A 24,818-nucleotide genomic window follows, 5' to 3' on the forward strand; every position below is an offset into this window, starting at 1 on the left:
GTATCCCCAGGTATTTGTAATCCTCCAACTGTTCTCATAACTTATAGACTTACTTTCAAGGGCTCCTCATCTCATGTTCTCATTATTCATTTTGATATTTATTTATTTGTATTTCTTATTTTTATTTTCGTGCAGTTTTTTTGCATGTTGGTTATCTTCCATACTGTTGGGTGCAGTCTTTCATTAATTTTTTTGCATTTCTTGTACTTACTGTGAAAATCAATCTCAGGGCTATATGCAGTGACATTTAATTGGATAACGAATAAACTTTGAACTTCTGATCTTTGTTCATTTTGGCAAGAAAGGAGAAGTTGACTCTTATAGGGATGGGTGAAGAAGTAAAGGCACAGTTAATAAGTTTGTAGCTGACACTAAATTAGACTGTTGTGGATAGTGAAAATCACTATCGAGAATTGCAGAGCAATCTTGATCATCTTGGGTCAGTGGGCTGAGGAATAGCAAATGCAGTTGAACTCAATTAAATGTTGCACATGGATAGACAAATTAGGGTAGACCTTTCATAATGAATGGTAGGGCCTGTCGTATGTCCTGGAAATAAGGTACCCTGGAATACAAGTACATAATGCCCAGAGCCAAACAGGTCAGCGAAGGAAGCTACCTGGACTATACCTAGTCCCACCCTGCTACTTGTAAAAGTTCCATCCCCTTTTCTCAATTCCTTCATCTCCATGGCATCTGCTCTCGGGTTGAGGCTTTTCATTCTAGAATGAAGGTGATGTCCTCCTTTTTCAAAGAAAGGGGCTTCCCTTCCTCCACATTCGGAGCTGCCCCCAACCACATCTCTTCCGTTTCATTGAACTTACACTGTCCTTCTGCTGCCCTACCAGAGATAGGGTTCCTCTTGTCCTTACCTACCTTGTCCAGCACATAATTCTCCGAAACTTGCGCCTCCTCCAACTGGAGCCCACCACCAAACACAGCTTTCCCTCTTTCCCCCTTCCCCTCTTTCTGCTTTCTGCAGGGATTGCTCCATATGTGACTCCCTTGTCCATTCGTCCCTCCCCACTGATCTCCCTCCTGGCACTTCCTTGCGGAACAAGTGCTTGCTTCACCTGCCACTATGCCTCCTCCCTCACTACCATTCAGGGCCCTAAGCAGTCCTTCCAGATGAGGCGACACTTCACCTGTGAGTCCCTTGGGGTCATATACTGTGTTCGGTGCTCCCAGTGTGGCCCCTTGTACATCGGTGAGACCCGAAGCAGATTGGGAGACCGCTTCGCCGAGCAACTACACTCCGTCCGCCAGAACAAGCAGGATCTCCCAATGGCACCCATTTTAATTCCACTTCCCACTCCCATTCCGATATGTCAGTCCATGGCCTCCTCTACTATTGTGATGAGGTCACACTCAGGTTGGAGGAACAACGCCTTATATTTTGTTTGGGTAGCTTCCAACCTGATAGCATGAACATCAATCTCTCAAACTTCTAGTAATGCCTCCATCCACCCCCCCCTTCACCATTTCCCATCTCAAACCTTTCTCATGTTATCTCCTTGCCCGCCCATCACCTCCCTCTGGAACCCTCTTCCCCCCCTACTGCCATGGCCTTCTGTCTCTATCACCAATTAACTTCTGAGCTCTGTTTCATCCCTCCCCCTCCATGTTTCACCTGTCGCCTGGCGTTTCTCTCTCCCCTCCCCCCCCACCTTTCAAATCTACTCCTCAGCTTTTTTACCTCCAGTCCTGCCGAAGGGTTTCAGCCCCAAATGTCCACTGTACTTTTTTTTCCATGGATGCTGCCTGGCCTGCTGAGTTCTTCCAGCATCTTGTGAGTGTTGCTCGGATTTCCAGCATCTGCAGGCTTTCTCTTGGTGGTGAAGGTGGTTTTTGGCACGCTGGCCTTCATCAGTCCCCTTGAGTACAGAAGCTGGGGTGTTATGTTGCCATTGTACAAGGTGTTGGTAGGGTTGTGTTTGGAATATTAATCAATTTTGATCAGCTTACTCTAGGAACGATGGCATTAAGTGGGAAATGGAGCAGGTTTGCAGGGTGTTGCTAGAACTGTAAGTTTAGAGCAGGAGTTCCCAACCTGTGGTCCACTGACCCCTTACTTATTGGTATTGGTCCATGGCAACAAAAAGATTGGGAACCCCTAGTTGAGAGGTTGAGCAGGCTACAACTATTCATTAGAGCATAAAAGAATGATAGGTGATCTTACGGAAGTATATAAGATTACAAGGGGCATAGATGAAGTGAATGCACATAATCTTTCTTTTCTGGAGTTGGGGAATTGAGCACTAGAGGGCGTAGATTTAAGGTGAGAGGGGAGAGACTTAATATGGACCTGAGGGGCAACCTTCTCACACAGATTGGTCAGTATATGGAATGAAGGAGGTGCATCAACAGCAGTTTAAAATACACTTGAACATGGATAGGAAAAGAATTGGAGGGTTATGTGCCAAAAACAGGCAGATGGGTTAGCATAGGCACCTTGCCCACATGGGCTTGATGGGCCAAATGGCCTGTTGCCATGCTCTGTGATTCTATAGAGGCTAAAAAGAGGCCTGTGCATGAATTTGCTATGAAACCAGCATCATTAAGTCTTTGTGAGTTATGCTTGAATCTATTTAATCTCAGTCTTTTGTTGGTCATGGGACTGCTCATACAGAAGTCTGTTTTAGTTGCACTTTCTCACCTGATGGAAAGCTTGAATTGATTTTGGGAAGTTTTTACCTGTTGAGGAGACTATCTATCACTTGGCCAAATACGAGCAGTTATTTTAACCTCTGCTGTTGTTCAGCACTGGCCAGGCTGCCCAGTTTTTATGCACAACAAAAGCCACCTGATTAGTGTTTTTCCCCAAACTAAGTCCAACCCCTTACTGTTTATTGTACACCTGGTCTAGCTTAATTTGATGACTTGACTTGAGTGATTAAAGCACTCTGTTGCGACCAAGAAACTTAAAAGGTGAGATTGTAATTCAAGTCCTTTGTTGTGATGTGATAAAGAAATTGATCTCAGTTGTATTGTTCTTCCCCTCATTTGATATGGATTGGCTTTAATATACTGAAAGTGTTCACCTTGCAGGTATCATGATTTCCAGTTTGTTACCACTATAAAATTCTAGCATTCAACAATGAATAGACTTGTTAGGTTTTAGTAATGAAAAATTGATTATCTCAGTCCTTCAGAATTGCCTAATGTTTTAAATGTAGTTTATTAAATGTTTGCAAGCCGATCTTGATATTCATGTCAAGCAAAATTGTAAAAATCCATTGTAATCAAAGGCAACATGGTTTTTAAAAATTTCTGTTTGAAAGTTTAAACCTTCAGTCCAGATTGTCCAAAGAAATTCTCAGTTTCTTGAACACAAATATTATCCTGATCATATTTTGAGTGCTGTAGCTTTTAATTTTAAAGTATTAATTACAGTATAGAATGGAGTGATGATGTTTTTAAAATTTCTAATTATTCTTTTGTAGTTTCAGTGATGACATGGAAACCAAAGTGCAAATAGATGATGGGAAAATGGAATGTGTTGGACCAGACACCTGGTACAAGTAAGTGTGGCTTATTAATCTGCAATGAAACGTGGTCCGTGTGGTAGTTCTTTTCTGCAGAGGGTCGTTGACTATTATAAACTTTTTAATGCTCCAATGATGAGACTTCAGTTTAATAAAAGAAGTCCAGATGTCCTCAAGTTCTTGATGAAAAGTTTTCCCAATTTTATACATAATCAGTAGAAATCAACAGAAGAAAGCAATGGATGACTGAGAATTTTGGTGAGAAGAGCACATAATGAATTTAGTTTAGTATTTGCTATTGAGGCATTATTGATAAATTAAACATGCATTTTGAGGCATTGATTTGGAAATGATTTTGATATCTTTATAGTTTCCTGTCTAAGTTGTGGTGGACTATGATTTGGTAGCATGACACAGCCGTAAGTAAATTTAATAGCACAGTTCCAACCATCTTGCTGTTCAACGCAAGTTTATAAGACCATAACACATTGAATCTGCTCTGTCATTCGATTGATTATCCCCCTCAACCCCATTCTCCTGTCTTCTCCTTGTAACCCTTGATGCCCTGACTGATCAAGAACCTGTCAACCTCTGCTTTAAATATACACAATGACTTGGCCTCCATAGTAATGAATACCATTGATTCTCCAAACACTTGCTAAGGAACTTCTTCCTCATCTTTGTTCTAAAGGTTTGTATCTTCTTTTATTCTGAGGTTATCATCTCTTGTCTTGGACGCTCCCACAAATGGAAAAATCCTCAGTGTCCACTCTATCCAGGCCATTCAATATTTGTGAGATTTCTTCCTCAAACCTTCCCCCCACCACACTACCACTACCACCACCACCACCCCATTTTTCAAAACTCTAATGAGTACAGGCCCAGAGCCACCACACTCCTCATATATTAACCCTTTCATTTCCAGGATCATTCCCATAAACCTTTTTCTGGTCTCTATCCAACAACAGCACATCTGTCTTTTGATTATGGGAGCCAATGCTGCTCACAAATGTAGTCTGACCAATGTCTTGTAAAGTCTAGAAAGTTTTAGTATTGGAAATAGCTGAAAATCAGAGCCAACTGACCTATTAAAGAGCTTAATCAAAACCATCGGATTGTCTGGTTTAGTTATTTAAAGTTTCAGGTTGTTCTTGTTGCAATTTACTATCATAAGACAATTACTTGGCATTAATCTCATCCAAACTAAACCACGTATGGATTATTAATTATAGTTTTACAAAACAAGATGTTCATTTTGCCTTTTACAACCTTGGAACACAAATACTTTGACAACTATTTAATATTTTGGGGGTGTGTTCACTGTTGTAGCATAATTATGTGGTTGCTACATTTACTGTGTTTTTGGTTTAATGCTGTTCACTGGAGATCAAACATTGAGCAAAGCACTGGAGGCAACTACCCCACTCGCTCTGAAATGTGGCCACAGGGATCATTTTATTCTTTCGAGGACACAAACGTCAGCACTTCTGAACGTACACGTACCCTTACTTTTATGTATAAGCCTTTGGGTTCTTAACCCATCGCTTATTTAAAGTTTTCTGAATTCCAGTTGACGTGCACAGAACAAAGATGTGAGCTTTTGGTAGGTGGACAGCAGAGACCACATCTCCCTGTGAAGGATTGATGCTAAGTGTCAAATGAGCAGACTGCTGCTACGGTTCTGGACGCACGTCAACAGGTGGTTCTGGTGGACGTGTTTTGTTGTTTCAGTAGCATCTGTTTAGCCCTTCAGTGTATCTGACCCAGACCTGGATATTGTTGCTCCATATCGCCATTTGGATTGTATCCAGACCAGCCCACTGCAAGCCCTGTGGCTGCAGCTTTGGGTTGTCTTCAAAACTTGTCTCCTGCTTGCTGCTGTCAGATGGGTTTCTGACAGAGGAATTCCAAAGCAAAGCTCAGATATACAATGCTGTGCAAAAGTCTTGGGCACCCTGGCTATATAATATGTGCCTGAGACTTTTGCACAGTACTGTGGTAATTTTATGTGTTGCTGCATAAGAAAACGCGCCTCATGACGTGTGAGTAACCTGATTCTGATATGGGTCTCTTTTGTTGACAGTGCAAAGGGGCAGGGAGAGCATAATCATGGCTGGGGAGAGGGGAGGGAGCAGGAAGCACCAGACAGACATTCTGTAATAATCAATAAAGCAATTGTCATTTGATTCCAAAGCCTTGCTTGGTATCTCACAGCTGGCACCTATGCCAACCCCTATCCCTGGCACTTCTCTGCCACTTGTCCCTCACCCCTCCTGTGGCACTCCATCCCTGCTATTCCCAACATCCTTTGTTCCCACCAAATTTATAAACTTGCTCCACGATGACAAATACAGTACTGTCTTGGACACCCATCTACAGTATATATGTGCCTGAGACTTGCACAGTACTGTACAAATATTCATTTAAAGTTCATAATCACACTTGGGTGATATAAATTAACTAGAATCATGACAGAATTGAAAACATCCTGACTGCCATCTTACAATCCAGGCCAATGACTCCACTTGAATTAACAAAAGCTGCCTTCCTATCAGAAACACTTCTGACAGCAGCAAGCAGGAAATGAGCTTTGAAGATAACAACCATGCTGATTGATTTGATACAAAACTGTATGGACTCCCACCCCCACCCCACTGCTGAACACCAGTGATAATTGTCTTGGGTCTCTGCTTCCAAGGGAAGTTGATGTGTGGGCACTTGATCTCTAGTTCATTACTGCCTTCTACTTTGCAGTCACATCCATGGAAACTGGGAGTATGCTGGTTTGCTCACTGCCGTTTGCCGGAGGACCATCACAAACCTCACGGCTAGCAAGCAGAAGCATCTGAGTGACAAGCTACCAGGAGAAGCTGTCTACTGTTGGCTAGTCACTTGTGTTCTTTGAGCTAACAATATAATTTGTGGTGTACAGTTACCCAAAATGCTCTTTTCCATTTCAACCGTTCCTTGGCCCACCAAACTGGTACAGGAATATACCCAATTTGGTGATACTTTCTCAACTTTGTACCGAGTGTTGGGTTGATTTTTCTCTCTGGTATAACAGTACTTGGTTTTTCACAAGAGTCTGTACAGTGAATCTTGCCTGAGTTGCTAAAAACCACACAATTGCAGGACCAGCATTCTAAGTTGTAAAAGACCACAAAGTGTTGGAGGAGCTCAATTCAAGCAGCTTCTGAAGGGAATGAGCCATTGATGTTTCGGGCAAAGGCCCCTTCAGGATGGGAAAGGAAGTGGGCAGAAGAGGGGGGAGGAGTAAGAGTACAAGCTGGCAGGTGATGGGTGAGATCAGGTGAAGGGGAGGGGTGTGAAGTAAGAAGTTGGGAAGGGATGGGAGGAAGTGGTAGAGGGCTGAAGGGGGATCTAATTGGAGGGAGCAGTGGGCCATTGGAGAAGGGAGTGGGGGAATCAAAGGCAGGTTATGGGCAAGGGGTGATGGTAAACAGAGGAATGGGATGAAGAGAAGTAGTAGACGTTACTAGAGGTTATAAGAGTATTCGATGTTCACGCTATTAGGCTACTCTGATGGAATATGAGCTCTTGCTCCTTCAACCAAAGTTTGGCCTCATGGCAATAGAAGAGACCATTGACAGGGCATCTCTGAATGGGTAGCCATTGTGGCAGAGAGTAACGGTGCTCAAAAAAGCTAACCGCCAATCAGCGCCCGGTCTCACTGATGTTGAAGGCAGCACCAGCAGTACTGGATGCAGTAGATGACCCTGACAGTCTTGCAGGTAAAATGTTCCCTCACCTGTTTGGGGGGCCCTGAATGGTGGTGAGGGAGAAGGTGTGTGGGAAGGTGTTGCACTTGACATACTTACTACAGGCATAAGTGACATGAGGGAACTCAGTGGGGATAGACGAGTGGACGAGGAAGTTGCGTAGGGAGTGATTCCCTACAGAAAGTGAAGGGGGAGGGATTGTAGGGAAAGATGTGCTTTGTGATGGGAACCTGATGAGGAGGGTAAAGATTTTAGAAGCTGCAAATTTACCCTGTTTTGGCTTTGTATTGGGAAATAATGACGTTTAAGCAGATTTTTAAATGGGTTGTCTTTATAGAATTAGGAGCAGGATCAGGAATATTTCAAGTGAATTATGGGAAAAGATAAGACCTTGGATCCTCGGATTGAAATGTTATTTGGAGAAAGGCCAAAAGAGATAGGCAGATAGGAACAAATGAGGAGAATATAGAAATGCAACAGAACACTTGCAGAAAGTCAGGAGGGCTAAAAGAAGGCATAGGTTGCTCTGGAAGATGAGACAAAGGAAGATCTCAAGAGTTTCTCCAGGTATATTAAGAGCAAAAGGATAGCAAGGGGCAAAATTGATCCACTTGAAGATCAGCATGGTCATCTTTGCACGGAGCTGAATGTGTTCTTTTTTTCATCTGTATTCACTCAAGAGACAGACACAGCCTATAATATTGAGGTAAAACAGCTGTGAGATCATGAACCCTTTCTGGATTTTAGTGGAGAAGATGTATGTTGTCTGGAGGCATATCAGGGTGAATGTCCCCATGGTTTGAGAAGGTATTCCCTTGGACTTGTGCAGAAAATGTAGGGGTGGTGGCAGAGTTATCTAAAATTTACTTGTCCATGGATGAGGTGCCCGAGCATATCTAATGTTCTGTTGTTCAAGAAAGGCTCTAAGAATAAGATAGAGAATTATAAGCCAGTGAGCCTAATGTCAGTAGGTGGCAAGTTATTGGAAGGTATTCTAAGGGTCAGGATATATAATTATTTGGATAGGCAGGGCCTTTTAGGCCTGGTCAAAATGGGTTTGTATGTGGTAGATCATGTCTAACCAAATTTGTAGAGATTTTCAAGCAGGTTACGAATAAAGATAATAGACAATAGACAATAGGTGCAGAAGTAGACCATTTGGCCCCTCGAGTCTGCACTGCCATTCTGAGATCATGGCTGATCATTCACTATCAATACCCAGTCCCTGCCTTGTCCCCATATCCCTTGATTCCTCTACCCATCAGATATCTATCTAGCTCCTTCTTGAAAGCATCCAGAGAATTGGCCTCCACCGTCTTCTGAGGCAGTGCATTCCACACCTCCACAACTCTCTGGGAGAAGAAGTTGGGAGAAGAAGAGATGAAGGAAAGGCAGTAGGGATTATCCACATAGAATTTAGCAAGGCTTTTGTCACAGTCCTGCATATGAGACTGGTCCAGAAGGTTCAGTTGCTTTGCCTTTAGGATATAATAGCCAAAGAGTGGTAGTAGATGGTTGCCTCTCGGAATGGAGGCCTGTAACTAGTGATGGACCACACGGTCCATTATTGTCATCTATATCAATGATTGTGTGGTGAACTGTTTCAGCAAATTTGCAGAGGAGTCCAAAATTGGGAGTGTAGTAGATAGCCAGGAATCCCATCAAAGCTTGCAACATAATTTGGACAAGTTGGAAAAATGGGCTGAAAAGTGGCAGGTAGAATTTGTGGACAAGTGAGGTGTTGTACTTCAGGAGGACAAACCAGGGTAGGACTTGGACAGTAAGCAAAGCATAAGTGCAATAGAACAGAGAGTCGGGGAATATAGATTCATAAAGTGGGTCACAGGTAAATATGGTTGTGGAGAGAAGTTTTGGCACATCAGCTTCCATAAATCAGTATTGATTTTAAGAGTTTGGATGATATGTTAGAGTTGTATAAGACTTTGAGGCCTAATTTGGAGTATTGAGTGCAGTTCTGGTCACCTGCTATAGGAAGGATATCAATGAGATTGAAAGAGTAGAGGCAGGATGTTACGTGGATTTGAGGACCTGAATTATAGGGAAAGGTTGAATAGATTAGGAGTTTAGTCCTTGGAGCATAGGAGAATGAGGGGAGATTTGATAGGATGAATGCAAGTTTTTCCCCTGAGAGTGGCTAAGGTTAGAAGAGGTCATAGGTTAAGGGTGAAATATTTGAGGGGAACTGGAGGAGGAACTATTTCCCTCAGAGGTGGTGTGAATGTGGCAAAGCTGCCAATGCAAGTGATGAACGTGGACTGTATTTCAACATTTTTAAGAGAAGTTTAGATAAATACATGGATCAGAGGGGAAGGGAGAGCAATGATCTAGAGTTGATGGGACAAGGCAGAGTAACAGATTGGCATGGCCTGTTTCTGTACTGCTCTGACACTTTGACTTTTGATTCCAACTTTGAGAGTTTCTGGATAAACATGGGTGGATGGTTACTGGGTGATGATGAGAATGTGAAGCTAAAGTTTTAATCAGATCTTATTGAATGGCAGGTCAGGTTTGACATACTTTGTTCATATGGAAGGCAATGGACTCTCAGATCATTCCACTATCCTTGATTTCTTTTTGTCTATGTTTATCCCAAATGCTGAACATTGGCTCATAATGGTAACTTTAATAAAGAAACAGTAAACTTCTATTGAGCTGTTTCCCTCCTTGAACTCCATCTTACCCCCTTCACAGCCTCTTGAAGTCCATAACCTGGTATTTGATAGCTATTGTATTTTTTGATTGAATAGCTTAGCTGTATTGTGGGTCACGAGAGTGAACTGATAAAGAAAGACTAATGTCAGCAGGAAGGATTGTTATTGATATATTTTTAAGCAACGCCAAAGAGACATCGATCTCCTATCAGTCCCATTCCCCCACTTTATTTGCTGTTAATATACCCTTTTTCTCAAGCCCATTAACTTCCTTCAGATTCAACTGTCAATTGTACTGAGGGTGTGTGTGGGTGGGAGCAGGGTAGAGTAATTTAGTGACTAATTAATCTACTAAATTTGCATATTGTGGCCAACATTTAGGGCAGCAGCCAATGTATCAGACGTCTTAGAATGTGGGAGAAATCTGGTAGTGGAGCTCCTGGCCTTGGGGAGAGCGGACAAACTCCACATGGACATGGGATTGGCATTGGTGGTCACAGCTCACTCTGGTACTGATGGGGCATATTCCCAACACCACTTGCACCTGTCATGATGAAGTGAAAGGCCACTGAGTCCTCTTCTGGCTTGTCCCTTTGAAACAGGTCAGCAGTTCATGATCTATAACTTCAGTTCACTGTTGAAAGAATGAGTAAATGAGAAATCTGGAGCCATAGGGTTCCAGCTGGGGTAAATGATTTTATATTCACAGGATCCCCCCGATTTATTTTTTTGAATGCTGCTTTCCTTTGTACTAACAGTTACAATGTCTCCCTTGTCTCTGGACAAGATTCTGCAATTCAAGGTTACAATGCCGTCATCGTGCACAAATGTTGTGTTTGTGACCTGGAACGCAGATGGTTTGCCCTATAGCATGGTGCCAATCAGTAGCTTTGTTGACCACATCCTTCCCCAGGCATGAGTCCATCCCCTCCTCCGGTTTCTTGTTTTCCCTTTTCTCCATGACTGTCTTTGTGCTCCATCTGTTGCATTTTTTTTACCTGAGCTAACCAGCTTCTCTATGGTTAAAGTAAACATTATGGCAGAAGCAGACTTGGTGAGCGGCTGCTCTCTATAATTGCAAGTTTTGTTTCACTGCTGCTAAATACAAGAAAACCACGACAGCACTCAGAATGTGCACTCTGTGATGCTGTAATATTTTCATACTCTGATATGGACTTGATAGCAAAGTAAATTGCCACACCCATTTAGTGAAGCAAAATCAGATGACATCCAGGGTAATATCTGGTACAAACAAAATGTGCAACTGTGGTAACTGTGAAGATACTAATTGACCTTTTCATATAACCAGTTATTTCCAGCACTTTGTTTTCATTTTGGATTTCCAGCATCAACGATTTCTTTTTCATTTAAAAAAAAACAGAGAACATGGCACTAATCCCACTTGCTAGTAATCGGAAATCCCTAAATGAACTGATTCTCTCTGCCATAAATACGCAGGTGATTCACCAGCATCCTTTGGATAATAATTCTGCTTTAATTTGGCCTATAATTGACTCCAGTAATGCCAGCCGAACTGATTCTTCACTTCCCACAATGACTCTTGAATTTTGTCAGACTGGGCAGTAAGTTTAAGTCTTGGCAACAGCAGTGCTCACTCTGAAAGTACGATTACTAAATGTAAACTGAATATTTGTGCATATTTTCCTTTATTTTAGGACACTTTAAGTATTCTGCTTTAACAACTCATTTTTTTGTGGTGAATGTACTTACTGGTATGAAGAGGCCATGTATTTCTTTACAAATAACCATTTTGCTAATGTGTTGCAATGCTTTGTGCATCTTTAATGATTGAGAGGTCGATACTTTGACAGTTAAGTATTTTAAATCTTGGTTAAAATATTATTACTCGAAATTCATGCATATCCCAGTTGAAATTTTAGGATTTGAATGAGAATAAATGCTTAAACTAGTTTAGCAATAGTAAATGCTATTTAATAGAATATATTATTTTGCTTGTATTAGGTCAACTAGTAAAGAACTGTTATCCATTTAAGTAACCTACACAAAATGGAGGAACGGTGCCAGACATGAGAAGGCTTGACAGTCGATGTTTTTGGTCAAGTCTCTTAAGAGGCTGAAATCCTCTTTCTTTTTTTTTTGCCCTGTTCTCATTTCAAACTCTCACTTCAACAAATAGTCTTTCTTTTAGGAATTGTATCAGTGAACTTTATGAACATGTTTCATTAACAAAACATGGAAGTGAAAAAAAGCAGTGAAGCTGTCAGTGCTCGTCAGCAAACACAGAACTGTATTGAAGTGAAGTTTGCTTATTGTGTAAACAGAATTGGACTGTATTTTAAACAGTGTTAAACCACCTCAATCTCTTGTGGACTGATCTTCCAAGTAAGATTTTACATTGCCTTATTAGTGCTGATCTAATCTTTGTAAATCTGCTCATTTCGTGTACTCATGGAACCAAGAATCATTTGCTCACTTCACAAATACCCATGAAGGGAAAATATTGGTTGTGTACGAAGTGCATTTATTTTTTCAGATGCCACTTTGTCACAGGGCAATTTTCCATCGATTTGACTTTCCCCGACATCATAGTGAAAGTTTATAATAACAATATTTACTGCTCGACCTATAAACCTATTTCTATGTTTAAGCACTCAACTACTGGCCCACTTCAGTTGTAGAAAAAAAAATGCACATTAATTCTATCAATCACCGTTAATAAAGATAACAGGAAAACCACAGAACGGTCAGTATCGCAATGGTTAGATCTTGATGTGCGTTACTGTTTAAAGCTGCATCCTTCCTCTTCACTTAACCACTCCCTGTCCCAAACAAGCCTTTTTATCTCTTGAAAATGTGTCTGCACATATGGCAGTTATTTCACAAAGGATTTTTTAACCTGCATTTTAATACTTGGATCACCTTACTTAAGCAACAAGTATTAAATTTGAGCTAAAAAGTGCTGGAAATACTGACTTGATCAGACAAGTTCTTTGCAGAGAGTAACAATTTTAACGTCTGTCATGAGGTTGATAACATCTGAATTGTATTATTGATGCTGGCTCCACCCATCAAATTTACTTGACCTGCCAAGTGTCTCTGACTATTTTCATATTTCTTGAAGCTGCATTACATGGTTTTTGCATCAAAGTCTGCCACCCTGGTAGTTGGCCAAGTCAAAATAAAATTGATCCCTTGGTGCTCCAGAAATTACTTTGTGATTCAGCCTTGAATTTGGCATGGTGTGCGATTATAAATGTTGTCTTGTGCAGTAGTTGTTTCTCAAAGGTATCAAAATCTTGCCTCCAAATTTTGCAACTAAGATTGTTTCTAACAACTTTCAAACGTGGGAAATGGATTAATGACTACAATTACCCTTGTAAAATGAATGATTAGAAATCCTTTGTGAATGTGTGATGTAGCTTTGGGTAGCAAGAAGTGATTTAATGATGCAAGCAATCAGGTTTTGTATCCATTTAATATCCATTTGAGACTACCTCTAGGTTTTGGGATCATTATTTAATGGAGTGTGGGAGTTCTCTTTCTGTTTGGAAGTTGGATACAGAGGAGATGTCAGGGGTAAGTTTTTTATGTAGAGAGTGGTGACTGCGTGGAATAGGCTGCCGGTGGCTGAGGTGAAAATGATAGGGTCTTTTAAGAGACTCCTGGATGGATGCATAGGGCTTAGAGGGCTAAGGGTAAGCCTAGGTAGCTCTAAGGTAAGGACATGTTCAGCACAGCTTTGTGGGCCGCATTGTGCTGTAGGTTTTCTATGTTTCTGTGTTGTTAGAACCTTGTGCTATGGGACTGATGGTGGGAGAGCTGTTAAATACCAGACAGCTAATCTGAGGCCTGGAGCAACAATGAAGCAAACAGAAGCCTGGTCCCATTATAGAAGTTGTGGAATTTTATTTGGATGAGTTTAAATTTGGAAGAATAATGAAGTTTTGATGATGGCAAATTCTCCCAAATTGTTAAAATGTACCAGTTGGACAAACTTGGACAATCTGGTCAATGTGTGTCTTCAGATTGGGCCCACTTTCAATCTTAAATGCCATTTGTGATTTTCAAAGGAACTGCTCTATTGTAACTAGCTCACTACAAACTAAAGTGGTCATTAAGGTCGTCAATAACTAATGGCTGTGTCAGCTGCACTCCAATCTTTCAAAGTGTTTTGGGGTAACCTGAGAGTACAGCTTTACAAATATTCTCAAAGTACTTGGGAGGTGGTAATGCAAGTTTTCTGCTAGAATAGCGTGTGATGCAATATTTGTATTGTTTTGTTGCAGTCAGATCAAGAAAATAATTGCACCTTATGTAATGTCCTTCTGGTTTAGGTAAGTAGACTGTCTATCATGTTCAAGCACTCTTAAAATGAATAATATCTGCATGTTCATTTAACCTTTTTTAAATGAGGTTTTTAGTACATGATTTGTAAAACTGACTTGAATCAGCAGAATAAAAAAAACAGAAAATGCTGGAAGTACTTGGGACAGGCCCAACTTTTGATTTGAAATGGGGACTCTGTTTCTCCGCACACATGTGGCCTGACTTGCTAGGATTTTCTGTTTTTTGGTTTCCAGCATTTGCAGGTTTTTTATTTCCACTGAATCAAAGTACCTAATAATTTGAAGCATTCAATTTGATGTAAACTAATTATTTTGCATTTTAATATTGATCATCTATTGATATTTAAGCTATGGCATCATAGAATATTTTGTAACAAACCAGTAAGTCTGGCAAAATATCACACTTTATTTTCTGACAATTTTTAAAAGTGAAGTGCTTCGTATGTTTTGGTTACTTTTTCAACAAGGCCAAGTGTGGACAAATTGCTTGTATGGATGAGTTGGGCCGAAGTGCCTGTTTTCTGTGCTGTGTAACTGACTCTGGTGATATTTAACTCCCTCTTTATTACCAAGGCCATCCACAGAAGTTTCAGCAAACACTTGAGTGCAGGTGTGGGAGGAGTAAAGGCTTGATGACATGGGTGAAATTGTTTTATGAGGAGTGAGTGATAAAAGGTTTGAGATTAGAGCTGGCTGTTAGGAGATCTAATCATTCAAACCCTGACCAGAGGTGAAGTGGTGGAAGTCAGGGATGTACAAGAGGCTAACACTGTGAGAAAGCTTAGGGGAAGGACAATGTTGCTGGTGGGGTGGGGGGTAATGTTGAGTTTGAAGACATGGATAACAATGATGATTTTAGACATTGTCATCCCAAGAAGATTAAGGATTTGTACATGTATTCAGAAGTGAGAGGTAAATGGGACTTCCTACAGGTTGGAATGAAAGAAAAATGTTGTATTTGTCTCAAGTTTAGTTCATCTAATTTTGTGCTTGCTGACGAGTGGTAAAATGGTAGAACGCTGATTTTTGCAATCTGTGATCAAACTGGTAATCTGTATTGTGACGGGGAAAAGAGTTTTGTCACAAGATTTTTTAACAGAAGCAAGTAACTCCAAAAGCCACATTGTGGAGAGATTGGTGCTAATCTAGCAAAAGTGCCTTTGGTTTCATCAGTTACATTGTATTTTACAACCTGGCTAATATTTGCACAACTATGTAATTAGTCTAATCTCTCTTCACATTGTCAACACACCTGTCCACATTTGTAACACCCTTGAGTATATTCAGTTGCTGTGCAAAACATCATTTCCTAATTGTGTTCTTTAGGGCCAACAGATTGTTGGGTGAGTTTGATCTTGTGAACAGCTCTGAAGAATGAGACACACATCACCCTGCATGGAAGAGCACACTTTACTTTGGGCATCTAAGCTACTTTAAATAGGATCAGTGATGAAGTTCAAGTTAGTAGCACTAAATTCAACCATCAATGGAAATTTTAAGGTTCAAAGCCTACTAGAAGTAAATGAGCAGTGGCCAGCAAGAAGTTGAGATCAATCTATTAATAGAAAATGGATAGTAAACTCCCCCCACCCCACACACAAACAGAAGTTAGCATAACTTTGAAAATAATCCTCCTTCTGTCATAGCATCACTCATCTCTACCTCCTCACAACACAGTAAAGCTCTCCTATGTGTTAAGTGGCTTTGGATAATAATGCTATTCTGGCCGCCAATCTACTTCACAGCTACTGTAAATTCAAACCTGTACATTGATAGATTTTGAAACCTGGAAAGAGGCATTCTGGGTCACTGCATCTTTGGGTGTTGACTCTTTTCCTCAGGTTGGGTTAACAAAAACAAGCAACTCCAAAAGCCACATTGTGGAGAGACTGGTTCTAATCTAGCTAAAGTGCCTTTGGTTTCACCAGTGTTAATCTTGTAAAAGTCCAATAAATCAAAAACAAGAAAGTCTCTGCAGATGCTGGAAATCCAATGCATCACACAAAAAATGCTGGAGGATCTCAGCAGGTCAGGCAGCCTCTATGGAAATGAATAAGCTATTGACTTTTCAGGCCAAGGACCTATTTCTCATCCCAAAATGTTAACTGTTGATTTAATTCTATAGATGCCATCTGACCTGCTGAGTTCCTCCAGCATTTTGTGTGTTGTCCAATAAATCAAGGTGCGATCATTTGGAAATCTTGCTAGTTTGTCACTTGGCACAACAAATAATATTCTGCATAACTGCTTTTTCACACTGGCCTTTCAACTTAACTGGTTCCCTGGATAATTTATTATCACACTGTAGCACCGTAATGATTTAAGTGTTGAAGATTTGAAAGAAATAACATCCAATCATATAGAAAATCTACTTGTCTGGCCTAAGTTCCCATTGTGCTGCATTATGTGCATTTTATTGTGGCCTGCATTTAATGCGCTTTGCAAATCACCTTGGGGAGGGTCGGGAAGATGGAATGTGATCAATTCATTCTTGCCTTTTTGTTTCTTGCAGGATTTTTGGTATCGTACTTATAATTGTTGATGTTGTTCTTGTAATTGTGGATTTGTCAACTGCAAATAAAAGTAAGCCTTTTAGACATGGAATTGTAGGTGTGTCGTTGGCTATATCGTTCTTCTTCGTTATCGATGTTCTCCTGCGAATCTTTGTGGAAGGGTAAGGAATTATAAATATCTTTAATGTTTAAAACTTGAATTGATAATGGAAGTAGTCTTCAACAAATGATTTTGGGCTAAATCTAATATAAAGGAATATTAAAGGAAGACTCATATGGCCAGATTTGGGAACAGCTTCTTTCCAACTGTGGTAACGGATCCTGACCCGGATCTGGGCAGTCCCTTCCAAATATCCGGACCTGACTTGCACTACCTTACTTTCCCTTTTCTATTTTTTATTTATGATTTATAATTTAAATTTTTATTATATTTACTATTGATTTGTACTCCAGGGAGCGTGAAGCGCAGAATCAGATGTCGCTGTGATGATTGTATGCTCTAATATCAATTGTTTGGTGACAATAAAGTAATAAAGTAAAGTAAATTCCTACACACCACTGCATTCCCTCAGTATATATTGTCATTTTTTTTCTGAACTCTAAGTAACTTGGGGGAGAAGTATCCAAACTTTTCCTGTCACATTTGGGATAGTTTTATAGACATCCATTAATACTAATTTATTTATAGAGTTGGCCCTCTGGCCCTTCAAGCCGTACTGGCCAGAAATCCCCCCCCGTTTAATCCTAGCCTAATCACAGGACAATTTACAATGACCAATTAACCTACCAACTAGTACGTCTTTAACTATGGGAGCAAAACGCATGAGGTCATGGGAAGAACATATAAACTTGCAGGCAGTGGTGGGAATTGAACCAGAGTAGCCTGTACTGTAAAGTGTTGTGCTAACCACTACACTACCATGCCACCCTCTAGGTTTCACAAAGTGTCATGTAAGATGTATTTTAGAAATCTGTAGCTTCCATTATGATTTGCATATTTGATCTGTATTTTTCAGGTTCCGTGTGTATTTTCATTCCAAGCTTAATATCTTGGATGCTGTTATTGTGGTGGTGACTCAGGTTATTACAATGGTGTATGCCTTTTCTGATTTGAGTGGAGCAACTCTCATTCCCAGGTATAGTGGCATTTATTAAAATCAGAAGCAGCTAGTCTTGAGCTAGATATAAGGAATCCAATAATTTGAAAACTTTGTGCTAAATGGTTTTCTTTACACTCTGGTCTTCAGCGCCAAGTGTTGATCGAAATGAGAAATAGAAAGGAAATTTTGTTTGTACCTTGCCATCTAAATGTTCTTCACAGCCTATGAAGAGCTCAGAAATGGTCTTGGTTGTAAGTAAAACCCTTAATGAGCAGAGGGTGCATTTTTGTTTTTGGATGAGAAGGTGACTCCTGCGGTAGTTCAGTTTGGTGCCATATGGTCACTTGAAGAATCTAGCAGATTATTCAAGATGCCATTTTAATGCAACACACTGGCACCATAAAGCACTGGATTGTGGGTCTAGATTTTCCTAGTTAAAGCGGAAGAATTTAGACTCCTGTTTCTGAAGCTAGTCTGCTGACCTGTAGAATACTGGCATTAGAGGAGGTTTATGGGAATGATCCAGAAATGAAAGGGTTAATGTTTGAGGAGCATTTGATGGCTCTGGGCCTGTACTTGCTGGAGTTTAGAAGAATGAGGGGATTTCATTGAAACCCACTGAATATTGAAAGGCCTAGAAAGAGTGGCTGTTTCCTATAGGCCAAGACCAGCAAACGCAGCCTCAATACAAGGATGTCCCTTTAAACTTAGATGAGGAATTTCTATAGCAAGAGCATGACGAATCTGTGGAATTCATTGTCAGATGGCTTTGGAGACCAAGTTAGAGTATATTTAAAGTGGAGATCGATAGATTCTTGATTATTAAGAGTGTCAAAGATTATGGGGAGAAGCCAGGAGAATGGGTTTGAGTGTGATCAGCCATGACAGAATGGCAGAACGGACCCTGGGCAGAAGGAGCAGAATTAAGCCATTGTCTTATGGTCTTACAACTTGGCACTGTAGATAAAACAGCTTTTTGATAATCCCATAACTCTTTATCTGCTATTTTTTTTATGACCACTGATGTCACATCCTAATGAAAACCCTACTTAAGAGCATGTATGGTTGAAGTGAGGAAGAAGTGGGGCAGGGGGTGGGGGGGGCGGGGTGAAGAGAGAGAAAGCAAACGCTTTAACTTAAAATCTTTTTTACTTGCATCTTCATGACTAACAAATAATGAAACTAGTCATTTTTAATGTTTGAAGATCTTGCAGCGCAGAAGGCCAATTAACCCAACAAGTTAGGCTTGGCGTCTGCTTTTTTTTAGCATCTCCTGTATTTCCATATTCTCTACAACATGGAATAGCCATTTAGTCTAAACCAGCTCTTGAAGCAGTCCTATCAATCCGGTTTTCTAAGCTTAATTTTCTGTAATGTATTCTCCCATGGGCTCCACAACTTTACTGATTTTTTTCCCCATCCCCCACCCCCCCAACCATCTACCTGCTCTAGGCCAATTAGCACGTCAGCCAGCGTGTCTGAGATGTGTGAGGAAAGTGGATTCATTGTGGAAGGGGGGAATGTGCCAACTCCACACATTCCACCACAGGCCAGGACTGATGGTACTGGGGCAACTGCATTGCCCACAGCACCACGGCACCATTTACTTTTAATCCCAAACAATACATCATGCTCGTTCTCCTTAACCTTCATTGGAGGGTCAGGGTCAGGCCTGAGATACTGTCTGCTGCACCACCTATTTCCTTCAATCACTTCAACAACTGGCTGTACCAGAGAGTTCCTGCCTGGTTAGAAGTTTCTTCTCAATTGCTTGCTGCATTTGATAGTTACCATTCACATTCTTGCTTTAGAAATGCACTACATAAAAGTTATAACAATTGGCTTTACGTTACATTGAAACATGCAGTGAAATACAGCATTTGTCAAATCGGCAGTGATTGTGGACAAACCACAAGCATCGGCATACTTCCAGCATCAACATAACATGCCCACAACTTGCTAACCCTAGCCTGTATATCATGGAACGTGGGAGGAAATTGGAGCACCCAGAGGAAACTCGCACAGTGACAGGAAGAACGTACAAACTCCTTGCAGACAGCCTGATCTTGCAGCTGGTGTTGTAAAGTATTGCAATATCATAACACCCACCCATTGTCATTGCTTTTTTTGTTTGGCTTTTTCATGTACTAAGTTATTCAGTGTGGTGAGCAAGTCGCAAAAAGTTCTAGTCCTCTTCTTCAACCCCATTTAGACTCCTTTTTGTTCTGTTGCTGTTCGGTAACAGCTGAGAATTTGGCTATGACAACTTGACTACAGGTATTCAGTCACAAAACTAGGGCACTTAAATGTATTAAATGGGAAATATTGGTCTGGCAAAAATATCATGTTTAGGCAGTCTTGCTATAAAAATATTTGGTTAACTAAGTACAACAGAATTATTTACGGCGTGTCTTTTTAAATATAGAAAATAAATTTTCCATTTTAAACATGGACAATTGCAGTAATAAACTTTGTTCCTCAGGGTGGTGACCGTCTTTCGAGTTCTTCGAGTTGTCATCTTGGTTAGAATTTTTCGGCTTGCCTCACAGAAAAAGCATCTTGAAAAGGCCACAAGAAGAATGGTGAGTTTTGCCATAGAAAAGATGCCCTCGACAAAGGCTGGGCCCCTTTGTGGTGCAGTGGTACCTGGTTTGCTAAGATCGAATTTCTTGGTCAACTGTTTATTTGCCTTTGATTAACGGTTCTTAAATTGAAGCATATTGTGGTTTGCAGGTCATCCTGTGAAATTAATCCACTTCTAGGTCGGGATCCAATTAATTTAAATTGTATCGGCCAACAAAGTTTTCCTACGTTACAATATTGAATTGAAACTTGAGAGTAAATTATTAAGACTGGTTTTAAAAAGTCTTAGATTATTAAGTTCATTTATTAATCACATGTATGTTGAAACATATAGTGAAATGTGAAATCAAATCAATTGATAAATAATCAATAATGGGAAAAACTCCAGCAGAACAAATCGCCCTGGCTGCATGTTTTTGTAAAGACTGAGTGGTTCTGGTTCGGAAGAGTTGCTGCGGCATCAGTGTGTAACGTCATTGGAGATAAACTTACCAAAATAAAGTTACTTTTATTTGATCTGTCCTTTCCACCCATCCTCTCTTGATCTAGATACTTTCCTATTTGGTTTCTTTGATAGACGTTTGGGTGGTAAGAGGGTACTTTGGATGAGTTAATTAGGAACGAACTCTTCAATACCGCAGAGTAGAAGTCCTGGAAGGCAAATTGAGTCAAACGCTATCCTATTCATTTAACAAACTACACATTGCGGAACGTGTTTGTTAGTTGGAGTGTTTTTAGTTTCGATCTGCTCTCTTGACACACAAAGGCAGTTCAGCCCATCTAGTCAGTGCTAGTTCTCGGGGCAAATCCATGAATACTATTCTGGTAAATTACTTGTACACACAGCAACTCTGATTTTTTTTCCATCCACTGGCACTAGGGGTAACCTCCCAGAGCTAAATGATCTGCCAGCCAGCATGCTTTGAGTTGTGGGAAGAAAGGGGAGTGCTAGGGAGCCCATGATGATCACAGAAATGCACGGATTCCACAGGTGCAACACCAGAGGTTGGGAATGAACTGGGCTTGATGGAACTGAGGCTGTTCCATTATCTGTTGCACTAGCCTGCTAACCTGAGGGGGACCTGCCTGCTTTGATCTTTTGCGTCAGATCCTGGTCATTCTAATTCAGTACGTAGATGTAATTGGTTTTGTTTTGCTTGCTATTTTTTCCCCTTTCTTCATTGGGAGATTCTGTTTTTATATAATCAAGTCCTTCTTATTCAAAGTGCTTGCTAGTTACTGCTACTTTCAATGATGGAAGTGGGCTTGTTCCTTGAAGTTGGGGACTGTTTAGTGAGTTTGCTTGAAATGTGAGATCTCTATTTTTCTAAAAATCTCTGATTTCCTCTCTAATTTATTGGAGCTTGCTGTACTAAATTTGGGAACATTCACAGCCCAATAGCTGAGCTATTTGATCTTTCAGAATGTATTTGACTTCTAGTTGACTGACTTTTGATTCCATCATAAAATGAGCATCAAATACTACGTATACCTACCAGCATGAATTGTATACAGTGTAATTTTCATATTGCCTTTTGGTAGTGCAAAGAGACTAATGAAAATGGTTCTCTAGATTATCATTTGTCTTGCTGAAATTAGAAAATCTAGTGTCTTTAGGAGGCCTGGAGAAATGATTGTATTTGTATTTTTTTAAAAAGTGGATTTTTTCCCAAGTTTAGTATAGTAAGCTCCAATAAATTACTTTTTCATACTTGGAAGGGAACGATGTATTGCGGTGATTGTTTTGTTAGCAATGGCTTACAACTCTTCTTTAAAGAGAACATCATGGGCCAACGGGCCCACACTGTGCTGTACTAAGTCCTAAAAACACCTTTCAGCTGCTTCATCAGTTGAAGTTCCTTCCATCATAAGGTCAGATGTGGGGATGTTTGTTCCTGATTACACAGCTTTCAACTTCATTTGCAATCATTAGCAAATGAACCAGCTGGTTTCTGCATGTACCAAGCACTGGACAACATTCAGCCATAGGCTGGTCAGTGTCCAGTGACATTCAAGCCTCAAAGTGGCAGACAATGTCCATCCCTTCCAGCAGACATCTGCCTCAGACATCGCTGTGTTCACATCTCCTGGTGTCACCATTGTCCGGAAACTCATACACTAGCCACATAAATGGCTGCAAATGCAGGTGAGAGGCTGTGTATCTAAGGGATGACACTGGCCTTTTCACAGGCCTTTCTGCTATCTACTAGGAATAGCTATTCTGCTATTCTAGGAATATGTGTGCGTGTCGAGCATATTCCTAGAAGACTGTGTTGTTGTCTGGTTGAGTACAAAGCCAGCAACTGGAAGTTCAGCACTGTGCCGGAAAAGGCAGCTTGCTTGAATGGTACTGATCAACCATTCATTCCCTCCACCACTGACATGCACGCACTGTATATGCACACAATAGCAAGTTTCTCTCTAAATTGGTCACTGTCCTGACTAGCTGCCTTGAGATCCTGGAGCTCTCTGCACCACCATGATAGGTGCACGTTCATAGGGTAGCTCACCGCCGCCTACTCGGTAATTCTGTGGACAATAAATCTTGGTTCACACACATTGCCGCCGGAACTTGGGTCAGGCACCCTACGTGGACTAAAATGAACAGTCAGCTTTTGGAGCTGAGACCCTTCACCAGGACTGGAAAGGAAAGGGGAGTAAGCCAGAACAAGGAGGTGTGGGGGAGGAAGGAGCACAGCTGGCTGGTTGATGGGTGAAACCAGGTGAGGGGGTTGAAGTGAGAAGCTGGGAGGTGATGGGGTAAAGGGCTGAAGAAATCTAATAGAGGAGAGTGGGCCATTGGAGAAAGGGAGCCAGAGGAAGTGATGGGTAGGTGACGAGAAACAGGGTAAGAATGGGGAATAGGAAAAAGTGGGGTGGGGGGGGGGGTAGAAATAACCGGAAGTTAGAAAATAAATCTTAATGTTGTCAGATCCTAAATTAAAAATGCTTTGCGAGGATAAGAGTTCATTGAGACAAATATAATTGGGTCGCTCCATTCGTTTCACGAAGAAATTTCTTGACCTGTTGCATCTTCATTGGAGCTATATAATGTTCATGAGCTTTTGTTCTGTGTACACTGTCTGCACTTTCCTCAGCTGCTTCTGCATTTCTCCCAGCATTGCTAGTCCGAAATTTGGAAGCATACAGGTCTTTGATCATCATTTCTGTTCCGTCTTGTGAGTTCATGACTACACATCTACCCTAACTGCAGGTACAGTGTGTGCTATACAGAGGCCCTCAACCCTAACCCTGATCCAACCATTCCAGAAAAAGCTAGTGGGCCAATTAGAGTCTGAAGCAAAATGTAATTAACATTCAAGTGAAGACTTGCCATAAATCTTGGATTTTAAACAGGGGTTCCCAACCAGAAGTCCACAGACCCCTCAGTTAATGGTAGGGGTCCATGGCATAAAAATAATTGGAACCCCTTGTTTTTAAAGGAAAAGCAATACTAGTAATGTCATTCTATTATCCTGTAAAAGTAGATAGTTGACAGACTTTTTACTTGCAGGTGTCTGAAAATAAAAGGCGCTATCAAAAGGATGGATTTGACTTGGACCTTACTTACATTACTGGTTTGTAAAACTTTTGATATCCCACACTGCAGCTGTGGTTAAAGAGTTGGTTGGGGGTGGGGGGAGTTGGCAGGGAAAATCAGTCTTTTACTTTGTTGGTTTGAAACCCAGGAATGAATCTGTCTAATGGGATGAGGTGAATTTCCCTAGAGTGAAGCGATGGTGGGTGTGAGGTCTGGATTGCAAGCATTGTTTTGTGCTTTGTTTCATGTGGCTGTCTTGGCAGTTACTTGCTGAGTTCTTACGAAGTCCTAACGCTGATCCTGTGTGCTCTTTGCAGATCGAGTTATTGCCATGTCATTTCCTTCCTCTGGGAAGCAGTCATTATACAGAAATCCAATTGAGGTACAGTAAATTAAGCAAATAAAACTGGTTTCTAACATCGGGAAATACGCCCATTCGGTTCGCTGAGTCAGTAAGCTAACATTACTCATGCTTGTATTTTGATTTTGAATTTGCTGCAGTTTTTTTCTTGCCGGATTGAAGATGCTACAAGGCAGCAATATTAAGTAAAAGCTTAAGAACTGACACACTAATACAGAGCAGCTGGCTCCATTTTGTGATTGTGGTTAAAAATATTGTGCACAATGTTTTGCAACCTGTTTGTGGTGGAAAAAGTACAAATTTTGGCATGATTATGCTCTAAAAGCCTATTCGGACATTATTTTCATGTTCTCAATGGTGTTAAAATGCTTCCTAACCAATGCAGTTCATCAGTGTAGACGCTGTTGTAATGCACACAACAATACATACGTGCCAAGTGTGTACACAATAAAAGGATTTCCATTAGCAAATCTGAAGATATTTGATTACCAAATA

The 24,818-nt window shown here is 40.8% G+C and overlaps 1 protein-coding gene across 2 annotated transcripts in view; it reads left to right on the top strand.

Moving 5' to 3' along the window:
- tpte (transmembrane phosphatase with tensin homology) overlaps window positions 1-24,818 on the top strand; it is an 87,441-nt gene that overhangs the window by 10,210 nt on the left and 52,413 nt on the right. For both annotated transcript variants that reach the window (XM_059964014.1, XM_059964015.1), the window contains 7 exons: window positions 3,444-3,521; window positions 14,166-14,213; window positions 16,738-16,899; window positions 17,755-17,874; window positions 20,321-20,420; window positions 23,936-23,999; window positions 24,280-24,344. In XM_059964014.1, coding sequence (XP_059819997.1) covers window positions 3,444-3,521; window positions 14,166-14,213; window positions 16,738-16,899; window positions 17,755-17,874; window positions 20,321-20,420; window positions 23,936-23,999; window positions 24,280-24,344 — 637 coding nt within the window. The remainder of the gene's footprint in view (window positions 1-3,443; window positions 3,522-14,165; window positions 14,214-16,737; window positions 16,900-17,754; window positions 17,875-20,320; window positions 20,421-23,935; window positions 24,000-24,279; window positions 24,345-24,818) is intronic.

This window comes from Hypanus sabinus, chromosome 3 (assembly GCF_030144855.1).
Source record: "Hypanus sabinus isolate sHypSab1 chromosome 3, sHypSab1.hap1, whole genome shotgun sequence".
NCBI lineage: Eukaryota > Metazoa > Chordata > Chondrichthyes > Myliobatiformes > Dasyatidae > Hypanus > Hypanus sabinus.